Source organism: Mastomys coucha, unplaced genomic scaffold, assembly GCF_008632895.1.
Source record: "Mastomys coucha isolate ucsf_1 unplaced genomic scaffold, UCSF_Mcou_1 pScaffold20, whole genome shotgun sequence".
Taxonomy (NCBI): domain Eukaryota; kingdom Metazoa; phylum Chordata; class Mammalia; order Rodentia; family Muridae; genus Mastomys; species Mastomys coucha.
In genome coordinates this window covers 47,678,245-47,703,233 of record NW_022196903.1, presented here as the reverse complement: position 1 = coordinate 47,703,233, position 24,989 = coordinate 47,678,245, and the positions used below count along the sequence as shown (strand labels likewise).

The window sequence follows — 24,989 nt, the reverse complement described above, 5'->3', positions numbered from 1 at the left end:
GCCACTCCCACAGCAAAATCTACTTTCCTATTCTTACTAAAACTGCATAATAAAGCCCCTCATTTGCAAATGGTTTTGCTGTTAAAGGACAAGAATTCTTGAAATCTTAGATGTAAATAAAAAGTACAAAAAAATTTTCTGTCTATAAAATACAAATACTCCAGGCACGCATAGAACCCTTTATCTCATTAGCCAATCTGAGTATCTCAGCAAATGAGCCCAAGACTCTAACACTGTTTCTCATGGGTTTGCAGGAGGGCAAAGCACACAGACCAGAAAGAACATTCTGCTAATTAAGCCGAAGCAGACGATTAAGGAAAAGAAAGGCTTGTCACATGTAACATCTATGCCAAGAATGATCAGATTAAATATGCAAAATGTAAAGTAAAATTGTAAAAAAAGCAGTAAGATAATACTAGAGACCTTAAACAGGCTACAAAAGTTCTGACAGTTTTCCTAATTATTCCCAATAATGGACACGGGAGGCCAAAAGGCAGGAGGGAGAAATACATTTTTCTCCATTATGAGTGTTGAACACTAGGTCTAAAATCATGCCTGTCTGAACACTGATCAGTTTCTGCAAAGGTTAATAGCAATTAAATGCAGCAAACTATATTAAATGAGAAACAGGTCATGATACCACTGTACTTGTAAAGAGCACGATAAACCATTTCCTTGAAATTATCTCAGTGCACAGGAAATCTAAGCGTTGCTATGCAAAAGGGAGTCCCCACCCACAAAAGAGCTGTTCTAAGAAATTTTATTCATTAAATGAGGGAAAATCTCTTAAAGATAATCTTTTAGCCAGACATGGTGGCTTACACCTCCAAACCCAGTGCTGGGAGGAGGAGGCAGGTGGATTTCTAGGAGCAGAAGAACAAGTTCTAGAACAGCCAGGGGTATGTAGAAAGACCCTGTCTCAAAACCAAATAAAAATAATAATCTTATACCATAAAAACTAATTTAATTATCATCATTTTTATGTCGCTACTAGAAAAAGAAACATCATATAAATATTAAGGATGTCTTAAAATGAATTTCTCAAAAAAAACCCTACTATATGGTAAAGATAATAAATTTTACCTTAAAATTTACAGGATATAAACATAAAACTGAAATGGCAGTACTCTGCTTTGCGTCTTTATACTTTGTTTCTTCTAGGCCAGCAGGCCACAATCAAAACACTGTAGTTACTTAAAAAGTCATTAGAGTGACATTGATAACTGATACATCCGTATTGTCCTCTGAACTTAGTCTTTAGTATATAAACCCTCAAGTATTAAGTCTGAAAAAAATATTACCTCCTGCAAACACACATTACACACACACAGTTTTTCTGTATAGCCCTGGCTATTTTGTAGACAAGGCTGGCCTCCCTGCCTCTGCTTCCTGAGTGCTGTGCCACCACTGCCCAGCACTAGTTGGGTTTTCAAACACAGATTTAAAAAAACAAAATCAGGAAGGTAATCACATACAAATGCAAATTCAGTCTTTCTAGACAAACAGCCTTAACACTCCACCTAAGCCAGAAAGCACAAAAGCAGGCAGGCTCAAATAATTAAAACTCAATTTACTCTGCTGTCCTCGGGGTCCTCTAAACCATCCGGACGGCTAAGGTTTCGAGCAGGCTGGCTACAGACAACATTGTCTTCCCAAGATGGGACTCGCACAGGTGGCCTTTGGATTTCATCTGGATAAAAAGCACCATCTGCTCCATCTGTAATTAAGAATTACAAAAGAAACATTTGGGGGAGAACTGAATGAAACTAATTACAAGAAATGAGCACCTCTAGATGTAGTTATCATGATATAGAGAAGCAAACAGGAACTCAGTGTGTGGTTCAGTGGAATGAGCTTTCCTGAGTGCCAAAAGGCCTGGGAGCCTTGGCAAACCAAAGGAAAAAGAGCCACAGAGGCTATGCGGGCATGATAGCACATGCCAAGCTGGGTTACAGACCAAGACTATTTCTTATGCTTTTATTTTTAGCCCACAAATCTGTGATAAGCAAATACAACTCTTCATTTATAACATATCACCTGTAAATAAATGTCAGTAATAAAACTAAACATTAAAATGAAAACTACATGATTAGAGTTGATTATACCCTCAGCTCTCTTAATTCCAGGAAAATAAAAGCTTTATATCTTCAGCCAACTCCGTGCTAAAAAAAATACTTGTCTAACCTCTTGTTTCCTGTGCTGCGTAAGGGTTGCCATACTGAAGAACTGGCTGTGCACTTGACAGTGGAGGAAGGAGCCCATTTTGCTCAGAGCCTGTGTTGAGACACCTTGAGACTTGTTGGAGGCTCTGGCCTTCCATTTTCCTTCCTTTTTGATCTTCTAAACTCTTTGTAAGTTCCTAAAATTAACAAAACAAAGACAAGTAAGCAAAGCAGCCAAATGTCCAACACTTAGCCCAAATACAGAACTAATACTTATGCCACAACAACAAACATCTTTTAAAAAAAAATCATGTTAACAGAATAAGGAGGAAGAAAACATTCAATGTATACAGAAAATACAAGATTTATTTAAAAATTTTAAAAATCCAGCAAGCTAGAATAAAAAATAATTTCCCTAACTTGAAAAAAAAGTCTCATAAAGTATATAAAGTAGAAAAACATTATTCTACTGCAGATAAAATACATGTAAAGGATCTGCACTCCCTAATTCTCTTCAATATAATTAGTGTTAACTTGTGACTAAGACAGGATTAAGGCAGACAGACTGAAAAGGAAATGAATCTGTCTTTACTCAGAGGATACAAGTGTTCATACAGAAAGAAGCTACAACAGAGGAGTTAGAAGACTGAGTAAATTTAGCAGGTTGCAAGATTCAAAGTCAAAATATAGTCAGTTATATCCATATATGTACACACACACATACATATATATGTATATAGGAATGAAAAGTATAGTTCTAGTTAGTGAAATCAATGAGAGAAAGTGCCTAGGAAATTAGCAAAAAGATGCACAATGCTAAGAATAGAATGATACTGAATGTGATAAAAGACAGCACAAATGGAGGGATACATACCAAATATACAGACAGAAAATTGTTCTTACAGTAGTAATTATCCTCAAACTAACTGCAGATACAATGAAATACTAATTTAAAAAACTCCAACAGGCTTCTCCATGAATTGACAAAATGATTTTAAGATGGAAATAGAATTTCTTAAACTGCCAATATTTAAAAATAATATCCTAGCATTTGGGAGGTAGAGAAAGGAGGATTCCAAGGCTGAGGCAAGCCTGACATACAAAGTGAATTCAAGGCATGCATGGGTTCTAATAAAAACTCCTGTCTCAAAGCTAAAGATACCGTTTAATAGTAGAACCCTATGTAGTCTGGACTGCAGAAGTATTTGAGTCTGACTGCCCAGCACCATCCAAAATACCATGAAAGAGGGCTGAGAGGAAGGAGGGATGGAAAGAGGAGAAGATGGAAGAAGGAGAGAGACCCCTAAACAAACTCAGTCTACCTCTTCTCTTAAAGCCACCATTTTCTTCTATTAGAGATTTTAGCATTTAAATGTTTACAGTATAGTCCTAGTACCTGGAAGGTAGACGATGTATAGCTGGAGACCACCATCTCAAGTTGCCCCCCTCAAAGAGAAATGCTATGAAGATTAAATTTCTTAGGAATCCACTAATTCCACTCTAGTGGCTTAAAACTATGGCAGTCCAATGAGGCAGGCCTCAATCTACAAAACCGTACAGATAATCTAAATGTAAGTCTTAGCAAAACTGCTAATTGTTTTAAAGAAAAAGAGAATTATAGGCTGGAGAGATGGCTTAGCAGTTAAGAGCAATGGCTGCTCTTCCAGAAGGTACAATTCCTACCACCTACATGGTAATCTCTAACTATCTAAAACTCTAGTTCCTGAGGGATTTGACACCCTCTTCTGGCCTCCATGAGCAAACACACATATATACATGCAGGCAACACATTAAAAAACAAACAAAAAAGCCTTCTATAAGAAGTTGTCAGGAAGCTGAGATAGGAGGATCACCAGAGTTTGAAGATAGCCTGGACTATATATAATATTGAGTTCAAAGCCAGGCTGGGTTACTCAATAAAACCTGTCTCCTCAAGCAGGAGGAGGTAAAGAGCAGCTTTAGAGTTAACAATACTTGTTTTTGCCAAGGATCCAGGTTCAGTTCCTGGCACTCACAGAAATGCTAACAATCACCTGTAACACCAGTTCTACAGTTCACTTCCTCCTCTACTACCTCTTCCACTAATCTACCCTGTGCCTCCTTTTTACTTCTTCCCCTCAACAAAACCAAGGAGAAGCAGTGTAGGGGTGAACACAGGCATATACTTGCTGGCAAGAACTCATACATACAACAAATGAATCTTTAAAAACAAACATCAACAGCAGTGGAGTCAGCACTTATTCACCCGACTACTGCTACTGACCTCTTCCTACCTTCGAGGCAAGTGTGTGTAGGGGGTAGTGATGACTAACAGAACCTAGCACTAATCTCAGAAGTTTTGGCAGGTTTTAGGTCCAAGAGTATATCTCAGAAATACTCTTGAGGAACCAAATATTAAACAGACTGTTTGACATCACAATGCAAATACTTAAAACACTTTTAAACAATGCCATCCTATAGGAAACCAAAAATAAGTTCAAAGTTTTATAATAATAGTAAGAAGAAGAAGTAGTAGTAGTAGTAATAGTAGTAGTGGTAGTAGTAAATGAAAGCAGACAGCAAGTGTTTAACATATTGTTCCTGATAAGGTTGGCATTTTAAAAACTGACAATAAAGCTACTAATCTCAGTATATTTCTTCCATCAAATATTTTCCAAGGCAAATGCTATAAATTATATTTGCTCCATTAGTTTATCCATTTAACAAATGATTGATTTCAAATAGCAGGTACTGTAAAAGGGACTGCAAATACAATGAGTAAAACAGGTACATCTGTACTCTTCATGGACCATGCAGTTAAGCAGAAGAAACAGATGCCCAAGCAGCATAAAATATATATAAGTATATTTGCATAATTAAAAATTATGGAAAGGGGGTTTGTTTTAGTTTTTGGTTTTTTAATTTTATTTCATTTTTTTTTCTATTTTTTGGAGGGGAACCTGGGAAAGGGGGTACTGTAAATAAAGAATACATCTAATAAAAAAATAACTATAGGTAAAGAAAAAATTATTCAAAGTATTATGAAGTAAAAGTACAGGTCTTATGGATAAGTTTAATAGTAGTACCTAACTGAGCTGCAGTAGAAGTGAGCTTATGCAACTGAGTCACTGGCCTGGATTGATGGCCTTTAAAGATGGCAATGCTACCTCACAGTGACATCACAACTGACTGTGGACACCAGTGGATTAGCAGACTACTGTCAAACCACAAATACAAACATTAATACAAGAAGACAAAAGATCTTTCCTGACAGAATGGACAAAAGACAACTAGGGAAGCAAGGAGTCTCAAAGTCCCATTTTGTAGCAGAGTAACACCATCCAACCTGAAGATCCACTCCTTAAGATCTTCCAAATGCTCCACATTTTATTACACCACCAAGTTCTGCCACCAGACTGTAAAATACATTTGTATACACTAGCAAGCATCAAATTAACACAGAAGACACAAGTTGTCAAAATTTTAGTTTGGTTTAAGGATTGAACTTTATATTAGCAAGAAACAGTATCAATTCTTTTCCTTTAATTAACAGATTCTTTTCAAGAAAATATCTAAGTTTGAATAAATACTCAATTAAAAATTCACTTCTTCCCTAAATTTGAATATTTTAAAGTTTGCTTATTGTCTAATGCAAAGTATATGATGGAGACCAAACCAGCAATTTTCAATACTTGGCATATTTCTCAAAAATCTGGAAGTGAGAATGGTACACAAACTACTGTTTACTACCAGGAAGGTAGCAGTTGAAGACATGGAACAAAGCTTTCAAAGAGAAGCCAGACAAAAGAAAGCAAAAATTGGTTATAGGCTGTCCACAATGAATGCATTGCTTAATACCTTCTCCGTTGAGAGACTTTCCAAATATGAAGCCAGACCATTTATTTCTTTGTCTTTCTCTGCCAACTGTAGCTGAATATAGAAAAAAAAGAGAGATTATTGTTAATGTTTCTATTGTCTATTTTCTGCTCACACATGAGACCCACTTAAACTTATAGTATTATCAAGGTAATTTTTGTATCACCAAGTTCAGTTATTTTCCTCAGTTCTCAGTCTTTATATTATTTCCCATTACTGACCAGTTTCTTCTCTTTTTCTGCTTTTGAATTTATGTAGCCAGGATGACTAGAACCATCATAGGTTAGGTTAGTCTCACTCTCTCAATTCTCCTGTCTCAGTCTTTAGACACCAATGGTGGGGTCACCATACCTAGCTTCCCTTATTTTTTTTTTTTTGTTTTTGTTTTTTTGTTTTTCGAGACAGGGTTTCTCTGTGTAGCCCTGGCCATCCTGGAACTCACTCTGTAGACCAGGCTGGCCTGGAACTCAGAAATCCGCCTGCCTCTGCCTCCCAAGTGCTGGGATTAAAGGCGTGTGCCACCACCACCCGGCCTCCCTTATCTTTTAAAAATGTATTAACACATCAATTGTGCATAATATCCATAGTGTACTTTTACCATATGCACCTCCTACTGTCCTCTCCTATTCCCCTTCCTCCTAATGCTCCTCGTCCTCTTGCCCTCATCTACTTTCACAGTTACTGATGAGCTAATTCATTGGAGTTGCTTACAGGGTCTTGGGTGGGGCTATAGCTTCCTTACTATAGCTCCTACACCACTGAATGAATTCTCTTTCCCCCTCCTAGCAGCAACTATTTGGCCTCAGAATATTCAGAGAGGGATGGGGACCTTATAAGCCCCTCCCTCCTAGCTACCATTATCTGTCTTTAGGTCCTGGGCCCTTTTCCTCCTATAACAGGACACTGACAGGCCCATCTTATGCCAATAATCTCAACTACTGTGGAATTAAGAGTCCAACAGTGATGGCATGTCTTAGGACCAAATTCTAACTCACTCCATATCTTTCTCTAGCTTTTACATTCTTTCAGCCCCATCTTCCAAAATGTTCCTTCCACCTTGGAGGCAGCTTCCTTTATACTTAAAATTTTCTCCTTTGGCTTATGTAGAAATGCACCAATATAGGTATCCTAATGGCAGGGGTTTCTGTTTTGTTTTGTTTTTGGTGTCATTTTTTGTTTCCCAGCCATGAATAAAGACATTTTATAACCATTCTTCATTGGCTTTTTTGTCCCAGCACCCACGTGGCAGCTCACAACTCCAGGTTCATGGAATCTGATGTACTCATCTGGCTGCCACAGGCACCAGAAACACAAGGACTGCACAGATAGCACATACAAGCAACACAGCCATACACATAAAAATAGAAAGGGTATAAAGAGAAAATGGACTTCGTACACTCATCTCACCAGCTTTACCCTTCACCACTTACGTAAAGCCTTTCTAGGGCTGAAAAAAGACTTTGAAAGGGAACTACTCTCACTGAGTTCCTTTTTTCCTAGAAAATTCTCAATAGTATATAAGACCCAAATTCTATTTTAGACCTCTAAAACGTGACTTCATGGCACTACTGAAGTCTAATCTACTCCACTATAGATACAACTCTCCCCCAAGCAGCTACGATGTCTATGTATCTGTGTCTCTGTCTCGATCTCTGTCTGTCTCTCTGTCTGTCTGTCTCTCACACACAAATTAGCTAGAGATAAAATTAAATTACTTAGAACTCACTAGTCTTCAATCACAGAAATAAGTAAATTGTAATCATAATCACATGCATTTTATTCTTTAAAAGGGTAATATTTTTGACTTGCTAGTCAGGTAACTCACTCATTTTTCCTAACACTCTTACAGGTACCATTTACTAGTATGGCTGTAATATTACACTGATAAAAATAAGTTTCTTTAATTAATATTATACCACTTCCCAGTACTATGATAAAATTTAAGGCTAGCAACTTAGCGATAATATACCAATTACACACACATTAAAAAAAGGTCAAGTCCCAAAATAATTTAACATACACATCTGAGATACAGTAAGAAAATGAAATGACTGCTTCTAAAGATACATTTTTTTGGAATGGATTACTCCCTGTGGATTGTTAGCCAGTCCAAAACAATAGAAGCTATTGCCACTGGTATTGGCTGGTTTTGGCTATGTATCCAAACTGGAAGTTAAGACCTTACAGCTTAAGACACCACATTATTTTGGTTACAGGACTTAAAGAAATAAAGTTGAAACTGAGCTGTGAATGTATTCTTCCTGGGTGGCTAGCTTTCACAACAGACAAGCAGGCTGAGGTGGGGGTGGAGATGGGGGAGGGGAGGCTGAAATTGACAGACTAACCACTTCCTGGTTAGAGTATCCATTGGAGGGAACTCTTACCTATCTAGTGGTGGACATCTAGTCAAAAGCTCATAGCTAGGGAGAACATAGGACTACTGCTAATGGTCATGGTATACGTACATCTGTCAAGCTGCCCTCTACTGTGTTCAAGCCTACAAGTTAGTGCTACAGTCAGCTTTGTTCAGAGAAAGCTTTTCTTTGCAGTCACAGAACTGGTCAAAGTGCTGACATTAAATGACTACTGAGTGCTTATCCCTAAATAGACATCTGTGTCACTTGGTCCAAGGCTCAGGGAACACTACTTAAGAAGAAAGGGGACAGGGAATCTAAGAGTCTGTGAAATGCTGTCTTCTGGGAATGACATGGCCTTTAGACCCTCAAATTCTCAGCAAACCTGATTACCTGCCTAAAACTGCGTAAGACTGAGCCATCAACATTCCACCATGGAAGGTGTAATCTGAGGCCTCACACTTCTCTGAGGATTGATACCTAGTTAACAGCTGTTGGAAGAAGGAGAGATGGTTTCCTTGGTGGTATAGTCACTACTACACTGCCCCGCTCCTGTAAATAACCTCTTGCCCAAGCTCCTCAAAGCAGCACCAATGAAAAGCATGTGACTTAGGGAAAGAGGTGGCAGAAACAGGACAGGGCATGAAAGAAGTGACCTATTTAAACAGGGTATCAGTGGGAGCATGCAGTGTGCACCAGGTAGAATATTATGAAAATATATTATACAGATATGTGAAAATACACTGAAGCCTATTATTTTATATAATTAATATGTATTAAAAACTTTTTTAAAAGGTAAATTTCAACGTTCACCTGAACCCAAAGGACTAAAGCCACATTAACTAATGCATGTGGGAGGCCATTTTCTCAGGCAAGTGAATAAACTGTATGTAATTAAATATCCAGCATATCTATATGGAAACTGTGCTTGGCTGATGGTTTATAGGTACCTCACTTTGACCAGGACCAGGCTTACTAGGCGCCATGAGCTTACTAGACACCATGAGCTAAGCCTATGAACTTACTTTGTAATTATCCTCTACTTCAGCTAGTTCAAGTTTTACATTTTCAGCAATTTTCACTTGTTCTTTCCACTTCAGCTCCATTTTCGCAAGTTCATCAGCGTATTTATTGCATTTGGTTTTCTCATCCTAAATAAAATTAAAATTAGTACAATTACTAAAAACTTCACATCTCTACAGAGTAGACATCTTTATAGACATATAAAATAGACATAGAGACAGTGGGCTTTATAGACATATAAAGCCAAAATGTTTACCAACACAAGATTAGGTACGTCATTTTATAGCTACACAATGGAATAACATATCTACTTAAAAGAGATAAGTGGACAGTCAGTTGACCAGGAGAGGTATCATATTAACAGTACACTGCAAAAGAGAGTGTATAATATAATCCCACTTAGTTTATAATTTGCTTTCAACAGTTAAATATGAGTGTCAGTGTTATACAGAAAAATATAATCCAAATAGCCATAGTTCCTGTACTTGGATCATGACAAATATTATTTCACAAAAGTACTACTTTTGCAAAAGGAGAAAATGTAAATCATGCACTTTACGATGGCCCTTTTTCTTAAAAACACAAGGAAGAAGTTACAAATGGAGACCAAAAAGTAAATAGGCCAATTTCATTTTGAATATTTGTTCTTTCAAGGTAAAGTTCAAAAATAAATTTTGAGCAATTCCAACCTTCTAAACTCCACACCATACCTTCCACACTTCATAAAATACAACAAAAAAAACCAGCTCCAAAAGTTTTGTAAACCTCAATGTAAAAGCTGACTATAAAACTTCTGGATGGACTAAGAGTGTAGCTCACTGGCAGATCACTGGCCTAATGCCTGGGTTTGATCTCCAAGCACAACAAAAGCAAAACAAGTAATTCCTGGGACGATGCAGAGATGTTTAATACCTTGCAGAATGTGCTTTTTTAAAAAAAAAAAGTACAAAATATAAACAAAATTGATACTCTACCACAATTAAAATTTGATTTTCTAAAAACACTAAGCAAACAAAATCAATAGCACACATAAAACAGAGAAAGTAACCCCATCTCCACACACTGCAAGCAGGCAGTTCCAACACTACCACGGCCACTGCTTTTGCAGTACATTATTTTTGGCCAACTTGCAAAAATCACCACCACATGTATACAATAAAGCCACCCCTGCTTGCACATGCATTTTGTTTTTAAATAAACTATACAATTGGGCAAAAATCTGGTTTCCATTCTTTTAGAAAGAAAAAAAATACATAGCAAGCAATTTTTGAAACGAAAGATTTTTTTTTTTAAACATGTGAAACATTTACAAAATGATAGCTTAGGGGTTAAAAACATGAGTCAGTATGAAGTATAAGACATGAGAACCTGTGTTTGGATCCCCAGCACCCATGTAAAAGCCAGGTGTGGTGGCATGCATTTGCAACCCTAAAACTGAAGTGCACAGGGCCAGGCAGATCCACCCCCAGAGCTAGCTGACTGGCTAGTCTAGCCAATTAGTAATCTCAAGGCTCAGGGAGAAAGCCTGTTTCCATAAATAAGTTGGGAAGCAATCATTTCACAATAAACTCTAGTTTCCATAGATATACACTCAAATGTGTATATGTACCAACATACACAGGCATGGCACATGCACAAAATGTACTCACACATATATACTACATACACATACGCACGCACATACATACATATCTAAGAAAGAAATGTAAACATTAAGTCATTATGGAAATCGAACTCAAACTACAATGATATTCTCGTTACAGTCATTAGCTTGATGTATAAAGTGATAAAACAGCACCAAAGAATAACTATGTACTGATTTCTTACAAATCCCTATCCTAGCACCTAGGCATGCATCTAAGTGAAAATCTCTAATCTCCTTTGACAACAAAAGGCTTCTATGTAAATGTTCATAGTGCCTCTATCAATCAAGAATCACCCCAAGCATCATCACCATATTCTCCTCACTTTCCAGCCTGCTTCCAATGCCATGCTCACTCACTCAATACCCTCCAGTCTTTCTAGAACACTGGGCTGTCCAATCATGAAAGAGCTGCCCACCCTAGACAAGACTACCTGAACACCCAGCTGCCTAACAAACTCAGTCAAGTCTAATCCCCTTAGCTTTGGCCAGAACTTGTCAGCAGCTAGATCTCTAGTCCTACAACAGCAGCACCAGGGAGGAAAAGGGAAAGAGGAAATTGCTTCTATTTATTTCATCTTTTTCACAAAGCTGGACCAAAACGACATGGTAACTTGAAAAATGAAGCAGTTCAGAGGCGGTGCACGCCTTTAATCAATCCCAGCACTTGGGAGGCAGAGGCAGGCAGATTTCTGAGTTTGAGGCCAGCCTGGTCTACAGAGTGAGTTCCAGGACAGCCTGGGCTACACCGAGAAACCCTGTCTTGAAAAACCAGAAAGAAAGAAAGAAAGAAAGAAAGAAAGAAAGAAAGAAAGAAAGAAAGAAAGAAAGAAAGAAAGAAAGAAGAAAGAAAGGGAGGGAGGGAGGGAGGGAGGGAGGGAGGAAGGAAGGAAGAGAAAAAAGAAGCAGTTAAGGTTTGCTAGAAACTGACTCTACTACACCCAAAGAAATATAAAAACCCTTGATCTAAAGAATAAAACATCAAAAGGACAGGCCTATAGATGAATTTGTGTCAAAAATTTTCAGAGTTGATCCTAATGTTCTCCATCTTGTAGGCTTGTCAAAGGAACTGCCCATCTCAGTTGACCTATGTGAGAAATACTGCTGGTATAGAGAGAATGTTGGTATATACATTCATTCTTGTCAGCTTTGAAAACAATGAGCACTCCAAGACAATTTCCAGGACCCTTGACAAGGTGACTTCTGCTACCACACATGCAGTGCACACACATATCTGCAGGCAAAATGATGATACACATGAAAACAAAAATTAAACAAAGCTCAATCACTCTGTTATAATACACACCCAGCAACAGTTGTATACACTGTATAGTCACATGTGGTGCCTTGTCCTACAATGTGCACTGCACTAAGTTTTTTTATAACAGCAGCAATAAAAACACAAGCACTACATTACACTAGAACATCAGGACCATCCTCACTTCTATTTAAAGATCTCAAAAAGCCCAGTTTGAAATTTGATCAAAACACTTTAAACATTACTTTAAAAGCAAATAGGAAAAAGAAAAAGTATCTTTTAGCAACACCGAGCAGATCTATGCATTTCATTGTTGTTCTAAAAGTTACCTTCCTTGTTCATATGCAAAACACACACACACACACACACCCTTAAAAACCATATCCAAATATAAAGTAACTTTGTTCTCTATTCTAGATTGTAATGAGAAACATCCACCCCTATACTTTAATGAATTCAAAGTGAGTACCACCATTAAAGTTAACAAAATTGAAAGAATCTGAACAACACTGCTTAAAATAACTAAAATTATACTAAAAGACAACAACTCATTTGCTTAACATTCCCAATCTTGACTAGATGAGTAATATACTTGGCTGCACAAGCATGAGGACCTGAACTGAGATCTCTAGCACCCACTGACCATGGCAGCCTGTATCTATAACTCTAATGGTGGGGAGAATGAATGCAGTAGCTCCCAGGGCTCCCAGGGCTCCCAGGGCTCCCAGGGCTCCCAGGGCTCCCAGGGCTCCCAGGGCTCCCAGGGCTCCCAGGGCTCCCAGGGCTCCCAGGGCTCCCAGGGCTCCCAGGCAGCCAGTTCAACCAAAACTGCTGTCTTCAGGTTTGGTGACAGACCCTGTCTGAAAAAGCACTGTGAAGAAGTGACCACGGAAGACATCCTGAAGTCAATCTGTGGCCTACATATGCATCCACACTGGGAAGTACATGAGTGAACACCACACAATTTCCTGGTTCTTTTTTTTCTTTTTTATACAATACATTTTTTAAAAGGACCCTTTCTAAAGTTCACGTTTCCTATGTATCATCCTAACAGAAATAAAAACTCATATTCAAACAAGGATATTGTATCATGTGTATAGAAAACACTAACTACAGAAGCATAAGACTTGCATGATAATGACAAGTACACAAAACACCCCTTTCATCATTCCAAATGGATAATTAGTATAGAAGAATGGGGAAAGAACTCTCTATCCATTCACAAAAGAACCAAGGGCTGGCATCTAACACATGACAAATCATTCACTGAAAAAGGAGCTAACTTACCTGCAAGAGTTGTTTATACTTATTATACTTTTCTATTTTCTCAGCAATTTCTTTAGTCATTTCACAGACATGATCCTTTGTTGACATATCAAAGTCTGTCTCTGTCAGAAAATAATTAATATTAATTAAGAAAATATTTAATTAATATTTAAAATAATATTTGCTGTCTGGAGGTTGACGAGACAGCTCAGCTGTAAGAGCAATGCTCTATCAGAGGACTTGGGTTCCATTGCCGGCATCTATTTACCTGGCAGCTGACAACTGTCTATAATTCTGCCTTACAGGATCTGACAACCTCTTCCAGCCTCCAAGGTACTAGGTATGCATGCATGTGATACACAGACATACATGCAGGCAAAACACCCATACTCATTAAAAAAAAAATAGTATTATTGTTTTTATTTTTTGCTTTGTTTTGATTTTTTTTTTCCTAGAGAGCATTTCTTTATATAGTCCTGGCTGTTTTGGAACTCACTCACAGTATTCCAGGCTGGCCTTGAAAAATCAAAGAAATCTGCTGCCTATGCATCTGACATGCTAAAATTAAAGTTATGTGACACCACTGACTAGCCAAAAATAAATCTGTTCAAAAAATTTTTAACTAGTCTGTCTGAGGTCAGCTTGGACTACATATCAAATTCCATACCAGCCAGGGCTACAAAGTGAGAGATGCTGTCTCAAAAAGCAAAACTAGTTTTTTTCTTTATTTTATCTTCTTGTAGAAAAACTTTCGAGTGTTTAATGGAACAAAATCTGGAATGTTGCCAGGTCTAAGAGTACACTGGGCTATAACCCCAATATTCAGAAGACTGCGACAGGGAACATCAAAATTGAAGGAACAGAGAGGGCTCAAGGGCTAACCTAGGCAACTTGATAAGTGGCTATCCTTAAACAAACAAACTAGCTAATAAACAATTAAAAAGAAGGGGGTAACTTGGGGATCTGGCTCAGTGGAAGAATATTTGTTCAGCATGTAAAGTTCAACCCAACAAAAAATGAATTTTATGTGAGATCTGTTTGCTGTTCTCTCCCACACTATCTGTGTGTGTGTGTTTGTGTGTCTGTCTGTCTGTCTGTCTACCTTTGTTGTTTTTGAGACAGTCTTCCTATATAACCTGGGATAGCTTCCATTCATACCCACTGCTAGGGTTATAGGCATGTATGGTCGTATCTGACCACTATGTGAGAATTTTTAAATGCTATTTTTGATCAGAACAAATCTCACATTCAAATGTGAGAGCCTAAAAAAAAAGAGGGGGTGGGGGGCTGGTGAGATGGCTCAGTGGGTAAGAGTAATGACTGCTCTTCCAAAGGTCCTGAGTTCGGATCCCAGCAACCACATGGTGGCTCACAACCACCCGTAAAGAGATCTGACGCCCTCAGGCCAGCAGAGGTTGAGTATTATTATCCTAAACTCTGAAACTCAAACTCCCTTAAAAGTACAACTCAGTTAACTCTGAAGCTTTGTGAATGCCAGTGTGTCACTAAGAAAAATGCAGATGTGAGGTGTTTCAGGTTCTTAATTCTCAATGGGAACAATGAACTGTTTGTGTAAACATTCAATTTGTAGAAAAACTCTTGAAACCTAAAAGCACTTCTTTCCCTGGGCATTTCAAAGATAATAGTCAACCTGAACAGAGGGCAAGTAAATGGAATACTGCATACTATCCTATAGGATTGTTCTTAATTAAATATTTAATAGTATAGGAAATCTCATTTTTTTAAACTAAATTGTCAGTTACACCACACATTAAAAATTGAAATATATGTTGGCTTGCACTTATTTTCCTTATTGTTAGGTACTTGTTTTACATAAAAGAAAGGGAAAAGATCATAAATTAAAAATCCAGCTAATACAAATTACCACATTACTCATTTGGTATACTTGAATCTGTTTTAAGTAGACAAATAAAACATTTAACCAACTAACTTTAACATCAGTCTACAGGTATACTAATGAAAGATATGCCCCACTGACGCAAAGCAGGAGGGAAGAGAAGGGATTTAGAACAGGATATTTTCCCCCTACAACATTATATATATAAAATTTAAATGTTACAAAAAATTAAAGTAAAATAATTACTCAAAGTACAAGATAAGCCTCCAGTTTTAATGTTGTTCATATGCTGCAAAAACCTAGATTTTTCAACTTCATCACTTTCCATATTTGTCCTTTGTCACTGTGCTCTAAGAACCTTCTCTGGTCTGTATTTATAGTCACATTTATAACATAATTTTGAGTGTAAGGAATTCTTGCATTTCACTGTTTCATATAGTTCAAATTAGTACTTCTAGTACCAATTTAATTTTTAAAACATGACTATTCTCTTGAAGATAAGTTAGTTTACACTCACATTTTTCATGGTCATCACATACATAACTCTATCTCACATTAATACCTTCATTTTCTCCCTTTGCCCCTCAATTCTCTTTCCCAAGAATTTATGGAAGCAGCCTGAAATTCTCACACATGGAAGCAGGCAGTATCAAACCAGTGTCCAGTTTTCAAGGAAGGTCATGCTAAACGGAAAGAGATTTTTACCTGCACAAGATGCTGCTGGCTTTACATCCATGGCAGAAGCAGTCTGGTCTGTGTTTATTGAAGCATCGTTCACTTTCTGCTGACTCCCCATTCTCTTTGTGAAGACACCATTAGTACTGGCCTATGCCAAATGGTAACAGTAAGTTATTGGAAAGGTCACTAAATGAGTCATATTGATTTCCTTTACTAAACAAGTAAATACTAAAAAGAAAAAAAAAGTGTACAAAACTACTCACTCTGAAAGCCTAAAAGGGATAAAGCTACATCATTTTCCTAAGTGGTGGAAAGGAAAGAACAATAACTGCTTTCTTCTTGTGAAATCACCAGAACTCATCATTCATAAACATCTTACAACCTCACAAGTCAAAAGTGTATTCAGCAGGTCTGGAGAGATGTCTCAGCAGGTAAGACCATGTGTTGCTTTTGCAGAGGACCTAGGTTTGATTCCTAGCACCCACGTGGTGGTCTACAGCCATCTATAACTCCAATTCTAGGGAATTCAAAGCTCTCTTCTCACCTACACAAGCACCAAACACACATGTGGTGTATACACGTAATGTAGGCAAAATACACATAAAATAAAGTTAAAAAAAAACTAAGATTTTTTTAAATGTGCTCAAAAATAACACAAACAGAATCTCCATGTGAATCATATTTCTTCACAAAACCCTTTCTACTTCACTATCATGCATGCACTCCTTGCTCCTATTTGTTCCTGAGAACCTAGAACAGTCTGTAACTGTAACTGTGGGACCACTCAACCCCGCATCGTCAATGTTTCCTTTATACTTCACTTCCTAGATCCCCTCATATTTCAAGTCATATTTCAGTACAATTTGGGGCTTTACATAATACATAAACCCATCCAAATGAAATGTCTTTGTTTTATTATGAATCTACCTACTCCTACATGAAATATAGAAGAGTAAGCCAACACATTTTACATATTCCTAATGTGGTGTGAGCAGGATGGAAGAGAACTGAGAAACAGTGAGAGCAGTCACCTTTGCCACAGTGACATTTACTACTAGATATTGAATTTAAGTAACAAAGATATATATCAAGGGCTTAAGAGAGCAATGGCCTAAAGAAAAGAGTATCTGCTCCTGTTTGCTCTTGCTGCTGACCTAGCTTCCTTCCTTTTATTAGTTCTCAATAAATACAAATCTCAAGTTTAAACAGAAAGAAGACTGTCATTACAGTATTAGGCCAATGATTTGAAAACAAGATCATACAAACTCGGGCCAGCAGGATGGCTCAGCATGTAAAAGCACTTGCAATCAAATTTGTCAGACATTCTGAGTTCCGTCCTCTATCCCTGAGACGCAGAGGATCTAACCAGGGAATAATCAACTCCTATAAGCTGTCCTCTGACCTTCACATACTACTTCACAACATGCACATATACTTACATAAATCAATGTAGTAGAAAATAAGATTTGTGTTTAGAAAAAAATAAAGTGATAATTTATATTCAAAAGGTTAATGTTTAAAATATTATACATCTTATTTGCAAACAAAAGCCTGACAAAGGAAAAATTCAGTTGACGGGAATTCAGTGACACTTACTGACTGGTCTGAAAGTTTGTTTATTTGTTTTTGGAGCCTCTGGCATTCCTTAAACTTTTCTTTGTAATGATCTGCAGCCATCTGAAGCCGGAGTTTCAGATCTTCAACTTCTCTTCTCAGTTCATGTTCCAGTGTATCAGTCTTTTCCTTAGAAAAAAATATTACGAGTAAGGAAAAAATTCTGGTATTTCATAACTTAATAATAAATCCTAACTCTATTTCCATTATTATTTTCTGACCTTTAATTTATATTTGTTTTATTAGAGTTTGGGTTTTATATTAATTTTTATATTGGAATTTGAACTATATATTAAGTCTAAGGATTACTTAAAAGCTGAAGGAAAACCATCCACCTAAGGAGCAATTATGTAACTCGTATGTAATACCCTTAAATAATCATATTGCCATTCTATACAACTAGTAAATCGAAGTTCCACGTGAAGCAATCTCCACCACATCTAATACGTATCAAAAATGTATACTAGAGCAGCCTTTACTGACAGTTAAGAACTGTACATATAGATGTTTTCTATTCAATCCAAGAAATTACAGGGGACCAACAGAGATGCAAGTTAACTTGCTTTACCTGATCTTTCTTTACAGCATGTAACTGCAGTTCTGCCAGTGTATCAGCAAGCTGCTTCTTCACTCTTTCATTTTCCAAGCGTGCGGTATGCAAATCTGCCATTGTTTTATCTCGCACATTCACAGCATCACTGAGCTCTTTAGCCAGAAAGATAAGTTCTTGTCGTGTTGCCTGGACTTCTTCCTCTGCTTTGCGAAGTTGCTCCTTTAAAAATAATGTATCTTCCTGAAAAAAGGCAGATAATATACAATTTCAATTAAAACACTAAAATTTAAAGTTAACAGTTTCAGAATTTTAAGTTAAATAATGCTTTTCCACTCATGCCTTAGGCTTTGTTTCAGATTTCTCATGTAACAGCCCAACAGTGTTCACTTCTACCACTTTATAGGACAGGAAGCCAGTCAACACACCCAGGGCTTAAAGTTCTGACTGAACTAAAACACACATGAAAGCTGCTGAGACCAAATGAATGTGAACTCTCCATACTCCGTTTTCTTTACCCCTGGATCTTTAGCCAGTACTCACATTACTCACTAGAATCAAAATAACTTCAAAGACTTCTTTGTAACACCAAAAACAGCAGTTAAAAGATGTTTCCTTTTTGCAAACCTAAAAGATAGCTAATAAAATATTTAGCTACCATCATACCATTATGAAAATCTGGAAGAGACAACATTTTAAAAGTTAAGTATAATGAAGTCCTATTTTTAGTCTGCAAAAAAAATGTAAAATAAAACAAAAGTCAGTTCAACCTTGGTTTTGAAATTGTTAGAGCCACAAGAAACTGGTGTATACAAAATCTGCTTAAGCCTAGCCATACTAGTTATCCTTGTTTTTTTGTTAACGAAACAGTTTCCTATGGTCCAGGCTAGCCTGGAGTTGCCATGCAACAGAGGGCGACCTTAACCTTCTGGTCCTCCTGCTTCTCCCTCTTAAGTCCAGGGTTCACAGTGTGTGCCACCATGCCTCATTAATCCAGTACAAGTGACTGAATAAGGGCTTTCTGCATGCTGCACAAGCACTCTGACACTGAGCCATATCTTGAATCTTAACAGCTTCAATCACTCATCAACCTCTAGGTCAAGAAAGGAAAAAATAACTAAAGGAACATTTTTTTTTAATACATTCAAGAAAAGTTTAATACTACTCTGCGATATTTTTCCAACCAATAACATGGGAGTATGTATACCCCAAATGTTCACACATATAAAGATTGATTTTATTTATTTTATTTTTACTTATTATCTTTTGTTTGTTTGGGGACTGGTTCGCTCCACATAGCCCCAGCTGTCCTGGAACTTACTATGTAGACCTAAACTCACAAGAGACCTGTCTGCCTCTGCCTTCCAAGTGTTGAGATTAAAAGGATGTGCTACCACCATGCCTGGCAAATTAATTTTAAAAAAACAGACATAGTTATTGCACAATTACACAAACCCTAACCCTTCTCAGCCTCTCAGCCTCTTTTCAAAACTCACCAACACCTTAAATTACTCTTGGTTCTTGATCTAGCAATTTTACCTTCAAAAAGCATTCAAAAAATTATAAATGACATAGGAAGGCAAAGGTTTGTCTTTCAGAATTCAATCATTTTTTAAAACAAACTGAAAATTATGAGGATATTAAAGTGTCTAAAATGAAACTGTCTTGAATTAAACAATTCTATACCATGCCTCCATATAATGAAAAGCTATGAAGCCACTATAAACAATAGCATATATTACAGCACTGGGAGTTAAACCTAATACAGTATTTTTTGAAAAGGCAATTTGAAAATAACTATCAAAAGTTAAGTGCCCTTTAGCCTACCAGCTCCATTTGAAGGAATTTATTTAGGAATGTGCCTATTGTCACTTTAGCTATACAAGAATACCAACTGGAGCATGCTTAGAAGAGCTGAAAACAGTAAACTACTAAGTAGTACTGACTACATATGTGCTTAATGACAAGAAAGAATACTATATAGCTATAATCATGAATGAAAATGAGCTGTAAGTGTATTCATAGCGGTATTCTTGTAGCTAGACACGGAGCTGAGCACCTTTAACCCCAGCATTCAGAAGGTAGAAGCAAGCCAATCTCTGAGTTTGAGGCCTGCCTGACCTACATACCAAGTTTCTGGCCAGCTAGAGTTGCATAATGAGAACCTGTCTCAAAAGAAAAAAAAGTTCTAAAAACTAACACACTCACACACTCTCACACACACACATATTCTCTCTCCCTCCCTTTCTCTCTCTCCCTCCCCCCTTCTCTCTCCCTTCTTCCTTCCTTCCCTCCTCCCCCTCTCATTTCAGTTAAAATGTACATATACATGCATAATTCATGCAACTCTTTACATTACAATCCTACAATCTTATAGCAAAAAAAGGATGCTAACTTTCAGTTTGTACCCTCACCCTCACTATTTAAATTCTTTTATAACCATAAATTCATACTGCATTACAATCTACTAAAACATTTTAGCAACTAGTAATCATTTTCCTCATTAATTAAAAATTATGGTTTTCACTGGTCTTACTTAAATGCTAAAAAGATGCTTAAAGATATTTTTAGCATCTTAGTAAATCAAATAAATACAATCAAATACACTTTTCACATTTGCAATCTTTTGATTAAAAAGCAACTGCAGACTTAATCAGGAACTGTAAATGTCATGGACTTCTAACATTTTTAGAGTTGCATTAATGATGTCCCCAGTAGAATTCACAGAACATGCTAAAACAACCTAATGTTTATCCATAAAAGCTAAGCAATAAAATAAATGTAAGCATGCAAGATCATGCAGCCACTGGAAAAGATGAGGATGTATCGTACTAGAGCAGATCCAACATAACATGCTACATAAAACAATAGCCCAGGTAGGTGATGGGTACCTATAATCCCAGTACTTAAGAGCTAGAAGCAAGAGGAGTTCAGTAACTGTTGTGAATTTAAACTTTTTCAAAAGAAATGGTTGAGAAACAAAGATGGCACCAGGGTAAGAGTGCTTGCCTTCTTCCAGAGGCCATTCTAACCCCAAGCTGCAGAGGATCCAACTGACTCTCTGGCCTCTAGGTGCTCACATGCATCATACACAGGCACATATATAAAACTAATATAAGTGCGAATTAAAAAGGATTTCTTTTTAAAAAGAGAAATAGCAGGGAAGAATTTAAAACAAGAGTAAAAATCATAGTAGAGAAGTTTCACAGTCCTCAAAAACATTTTTCTAAAGTCCTTACTTTATTTGAGGTTGTAAGCAGGAGAGTTCTGTGCAAATTCTCCTTGTCAGCCAAGCAGGTCTGCAGTTTGCTAATCTCTTCTTTGAAATGAGTAATCATGCTTTCTTTGTTTCCATCTAAATTCTTTAAAGTCTGTATCTCTGACACAAGCTTCGTGTTTTCTATTTCTGTATTCTTCAAATGTACCTATAATAAAAGTGTTTAAAATCATAAAGAATATTCTTGCTAGCATTATAACCCAAGTTAGTCGAAGTTTAAAGTACCATTATTTGGGGCTCTAGTGACATGGCTCAGTGGTTAAGAGTGCTAACTGCTCTTCTAGAGGACCCTAGTTCAATCCTCAACACCCACAAGGCAGCTCACACCTGTCTGTAACTCCAGTTCAAGTGCTAACATGTAGGCAAAACACCAATGCACATTAAAGAAATAAATTTTAAAAAAGTGATTTTTTCTCATCCAAAAATTCCAAAGGAAGAGCTGGGTGTCAGGTGACCCAAACTTTGCAAAATAGTGATGGAGACATAGAGTGACAGAACATAGCTTTTAAATTCCCACAGCAAGTAATCCTGATGTCTACCTGATCTCTGAAAGCTTTTCCATCAGTTTAACCATTTATTTTCCATTTTAAACTGTAGATACATTTGGATGTTTGGGGGGGAAAACATAATGTTAGAGGCATATTCAGAAGTTAGTGTAAAAAAGTCCTGAAAACTAGAAAGGGTACGTTCAAAACATCTCAAACAATTATACTAAATTTTTTTTACCTTTCTTTTAATGATATATATATGATATGGGTGTATGGATATGTGCATTCAAATGTTAGGTGCCCACCGAGGCCAGAGTTTTCAGTGTTATGAGTAGCTGTAAGCTACCTGATATGGGTGCTAGGAGCCACACTCCAGCCCTCAGTAAGATAGTTGTTAAACCACTTGGCCACCTCTAGCCCAATTCCACTTTTTGCTTGTAAGAAGCACTATGTTATTTTCCATATGACTGAAGTTGCCCTCTGACTTCTATAGGCCAACTATGACAGACCTCCTAGCCCCCATACAACATATACTAATATCATGCATGTATATACATGCACATACACACAATATTTTTATGTAATACAGAGGAATGGAACTGCTTTTGTTGCACTTCACTCTTCAAATCTACAGAAAGTCTAAAGGACTAATTCCTGTTCCTGGGGACGAAATGTATCTCTGGTCCTCTGGGGCGTTCAGCAGTCTAAACCTTTAGCAGCACTTCTAAAACACTACCTAATGTTCATAACTATCAGTTCATAAAAGTGACTTCAGACTGACAGCTTAGAGTGTTCATCTCAAACTTTTAAACGATCACTGTGTACGTATGTATGTTCATATGGGAGTGTCACAAACCACACATACTATGGTGCCCATATGAAGGTCAGAGGACATCCTCAGATGTCAGCTATCTTCCAACTTCTCTTGATAGTGTCTCTTGTCTGCCACTGTATACATCAAGCTAGCTGGCCCAAAAGCTTCCAGGACTCTCTTCTCTCCACCTTCCACTTTGTTCTAGTACACTGGGAAAACAGACACATGCCACTGTGTCTAGCTTTATGTACTCTTAGGATCTGAACTCAGGTTCGCACACTTAAGTGCAAGTACTCACTCACCCTTCTTCCCAGCCACTCACTTAGAACTTTCTATAGGAAATATTTCTTAGATACTTAAGAAAATTAGCCTCAATGTTCACCTGTGGTTAAGCTAGTTTAGAGCATACTACAGGAATGCTTTAAAAAACAGAGATTTTTCAAAAAGACTCATGAGCAGAGGTGATATTTTATAAAATTATAATCTGACAAGATTTCAAGTCAATACGAAATATGAGCAAGGGGCAGGAAAAGACATTAGGATAACCTGTGGCTAAGCCTGACAGCTGTGTTCAATCTCCAGACCCCATATGGAAGAGAGAATTAACTCTTCAAAGTTGTCCTCTAACCTCCACACACACCAGGTTCTGCATGCCCACACTTGTACACACAATCCTGTATGTGTATGTATATACACATTAAACAATGTAACAAATATTAAGTATCATCACTGAAAAAATGTATATTCTTAAAAGGCGAAAATACTTTATATAAATTCTAATAAACAACTATCCTGTTATCATTAAACTTTCATTTATTATACAGTATCTACTATGTATCTAAAGAACCAGCAAATTTCCCAAATACTGCATTTTAGGGACAGTATCCATTATGGTCATAATTTCCTCATTTTCTTCCCATCTTGGATTCTTCACTCTGATGTCACGTATCATAATTATGACACTCAAGAGGCCTTCTAGAGACAGCTGAAGAACCTCCTTACAAAAGCTATGAGGATCTCCCTATTACAGTATGATCAACCATGAAAGTATATATTCTCCAGCCCCCCTCCCCCCCCACGGAAGCCTTTAGCTGACTACAGTCCGTCATCCTCCTGATTATAATGAGACAAGTGACCAGGCGTTCAGTTGAATTGCTCTCAAATCCCTAACCCTAAAATCCCATTGGGGTTAAGAAGGGGAAAGATAATAGAAAAGGAACTTTACCTTATAAAGTTCCTTCTCATCCTTTTCTGTCTTCAGCTGACATTCAAGTTGTTCTCTTTCATGCTGTGCCTTCCTCAGTTTATCCTTCAAACTGTGTTAAGATAAAAAAAACATTAATAAAAGCCTTAAGTAGCTTTGTAAATAACTGAAGTCATTTCTTTAAAGTATCAGAGATACCTGTCTAGCTCAGTTTCTTTTTCAATTGCTTTATGTGTCACTGATACAATGTCCGCTTCAAGCTGTTGAGCTTTAGATGTAGCATCACTGTATCTCTTCATAATCTCTTCATTTTCCACTCTCAAGCTTTGTGATACTTCAAGAAGGCCCTTAGAGAAAACAATAAAGTATCTTTCAGCAAAACAAAATTGTGTATACTTGAGAGAGCTCTCTTTTAAAAAGGGAAGACAAATGTGGTAGCACATGCCCTTAATCCCAGTACAGGCATCCAGATCTCTTTGAGTTCAAGGCCAAACTACTCTACATAGTGAGTTGCAGCACAAGCAGGACTATGAAGAGAGACCCTATCTCAAATATATAAAATATTGGTTTGGTTTTTCAAGACAGGGTTTCTATACATAACCCTAGCTATTCTGGAACTCACTCTGTAGACCAGGCTGACCTCAAACTGAAGAGATCCATCTGCCTCTGCCTCCTGAGTGCTGAGATTGAATGCATGTGCCACTATTGTCCAGCCTTAAAAGGGGTCTCACTAGATCTTTTGGGTGTTAAGACTATATGCATTTACCACTACATTTGTCTTTGAATTCTTATAATTTCAATCCCACATTTATTATTCCAACTTGCATAAACCAAGACTGTAAAATAAGCTTAAAATTCTTTTTTCTTATTAGATGTTCTCTTTATTTACATGTAAATTTCTCCATTCCTAGTTTCCCCTCCAAAAAAACAAAGAAACAAACAAAAA

The 24,989-nt window shown here is 37.2% G+C and overlaps 1 protein-coding gene across 2 annotated transcripts in view; it reads right to left on the bottom strand.

Moving 5' to 3' along the window:
* The window catches only part of Tax1bp1 (Tax1 binding protein 1), a 53,042-nt gene that overhangs the window by 7,190 nt on the left and 20,863 nt on the right, over positions 1-24,989 (bottom strand). For both annotated transcript variants that reach the window (XM_031381935.1, XM_031381936.1), the window contains exons 6-16: positions 24,242-24,390; positions 24,065-24,155; positions 21,500-21,685; positions 18,279-18,503; positions 17,693-17,839; positions 16,124-16,244; positions 13,582-13,682; positions 9,397-9,522; positions 6,000-6,071; positions 2,185-2,359; positions 1,575-1,717 (exon numbers count right to left, since the gene is read on the bottom strand). In XM_031381935.1, coding sequence (XP_031237795.1) covers positions 1,575-1,717; positions 2,185-2,359; positions 6,000-6,071; positions 9,397-9,522; positions 13,582-13,682; positions 16,124-16,244; positions 17,693-17,839; positions 18,279-18,503; positions 21,500-21,685; positions 24,065-24,155; positions 24,242-24,390 — 1,536 coding nt within the window. The remainder of the gene's footprint in view (positions 1-1,574; positions 1,718-2,184; positions 2,360-5,999; positions 6,072-9,396; positions 9,523-13,581; positions 13,683-16,123; positions 16,245-17,692; positions 17,840-18,278; positions 18,504-21,499; positions 21,686-24,064; positions 24,156-24,241; positions 24,391-24,989) is intronic.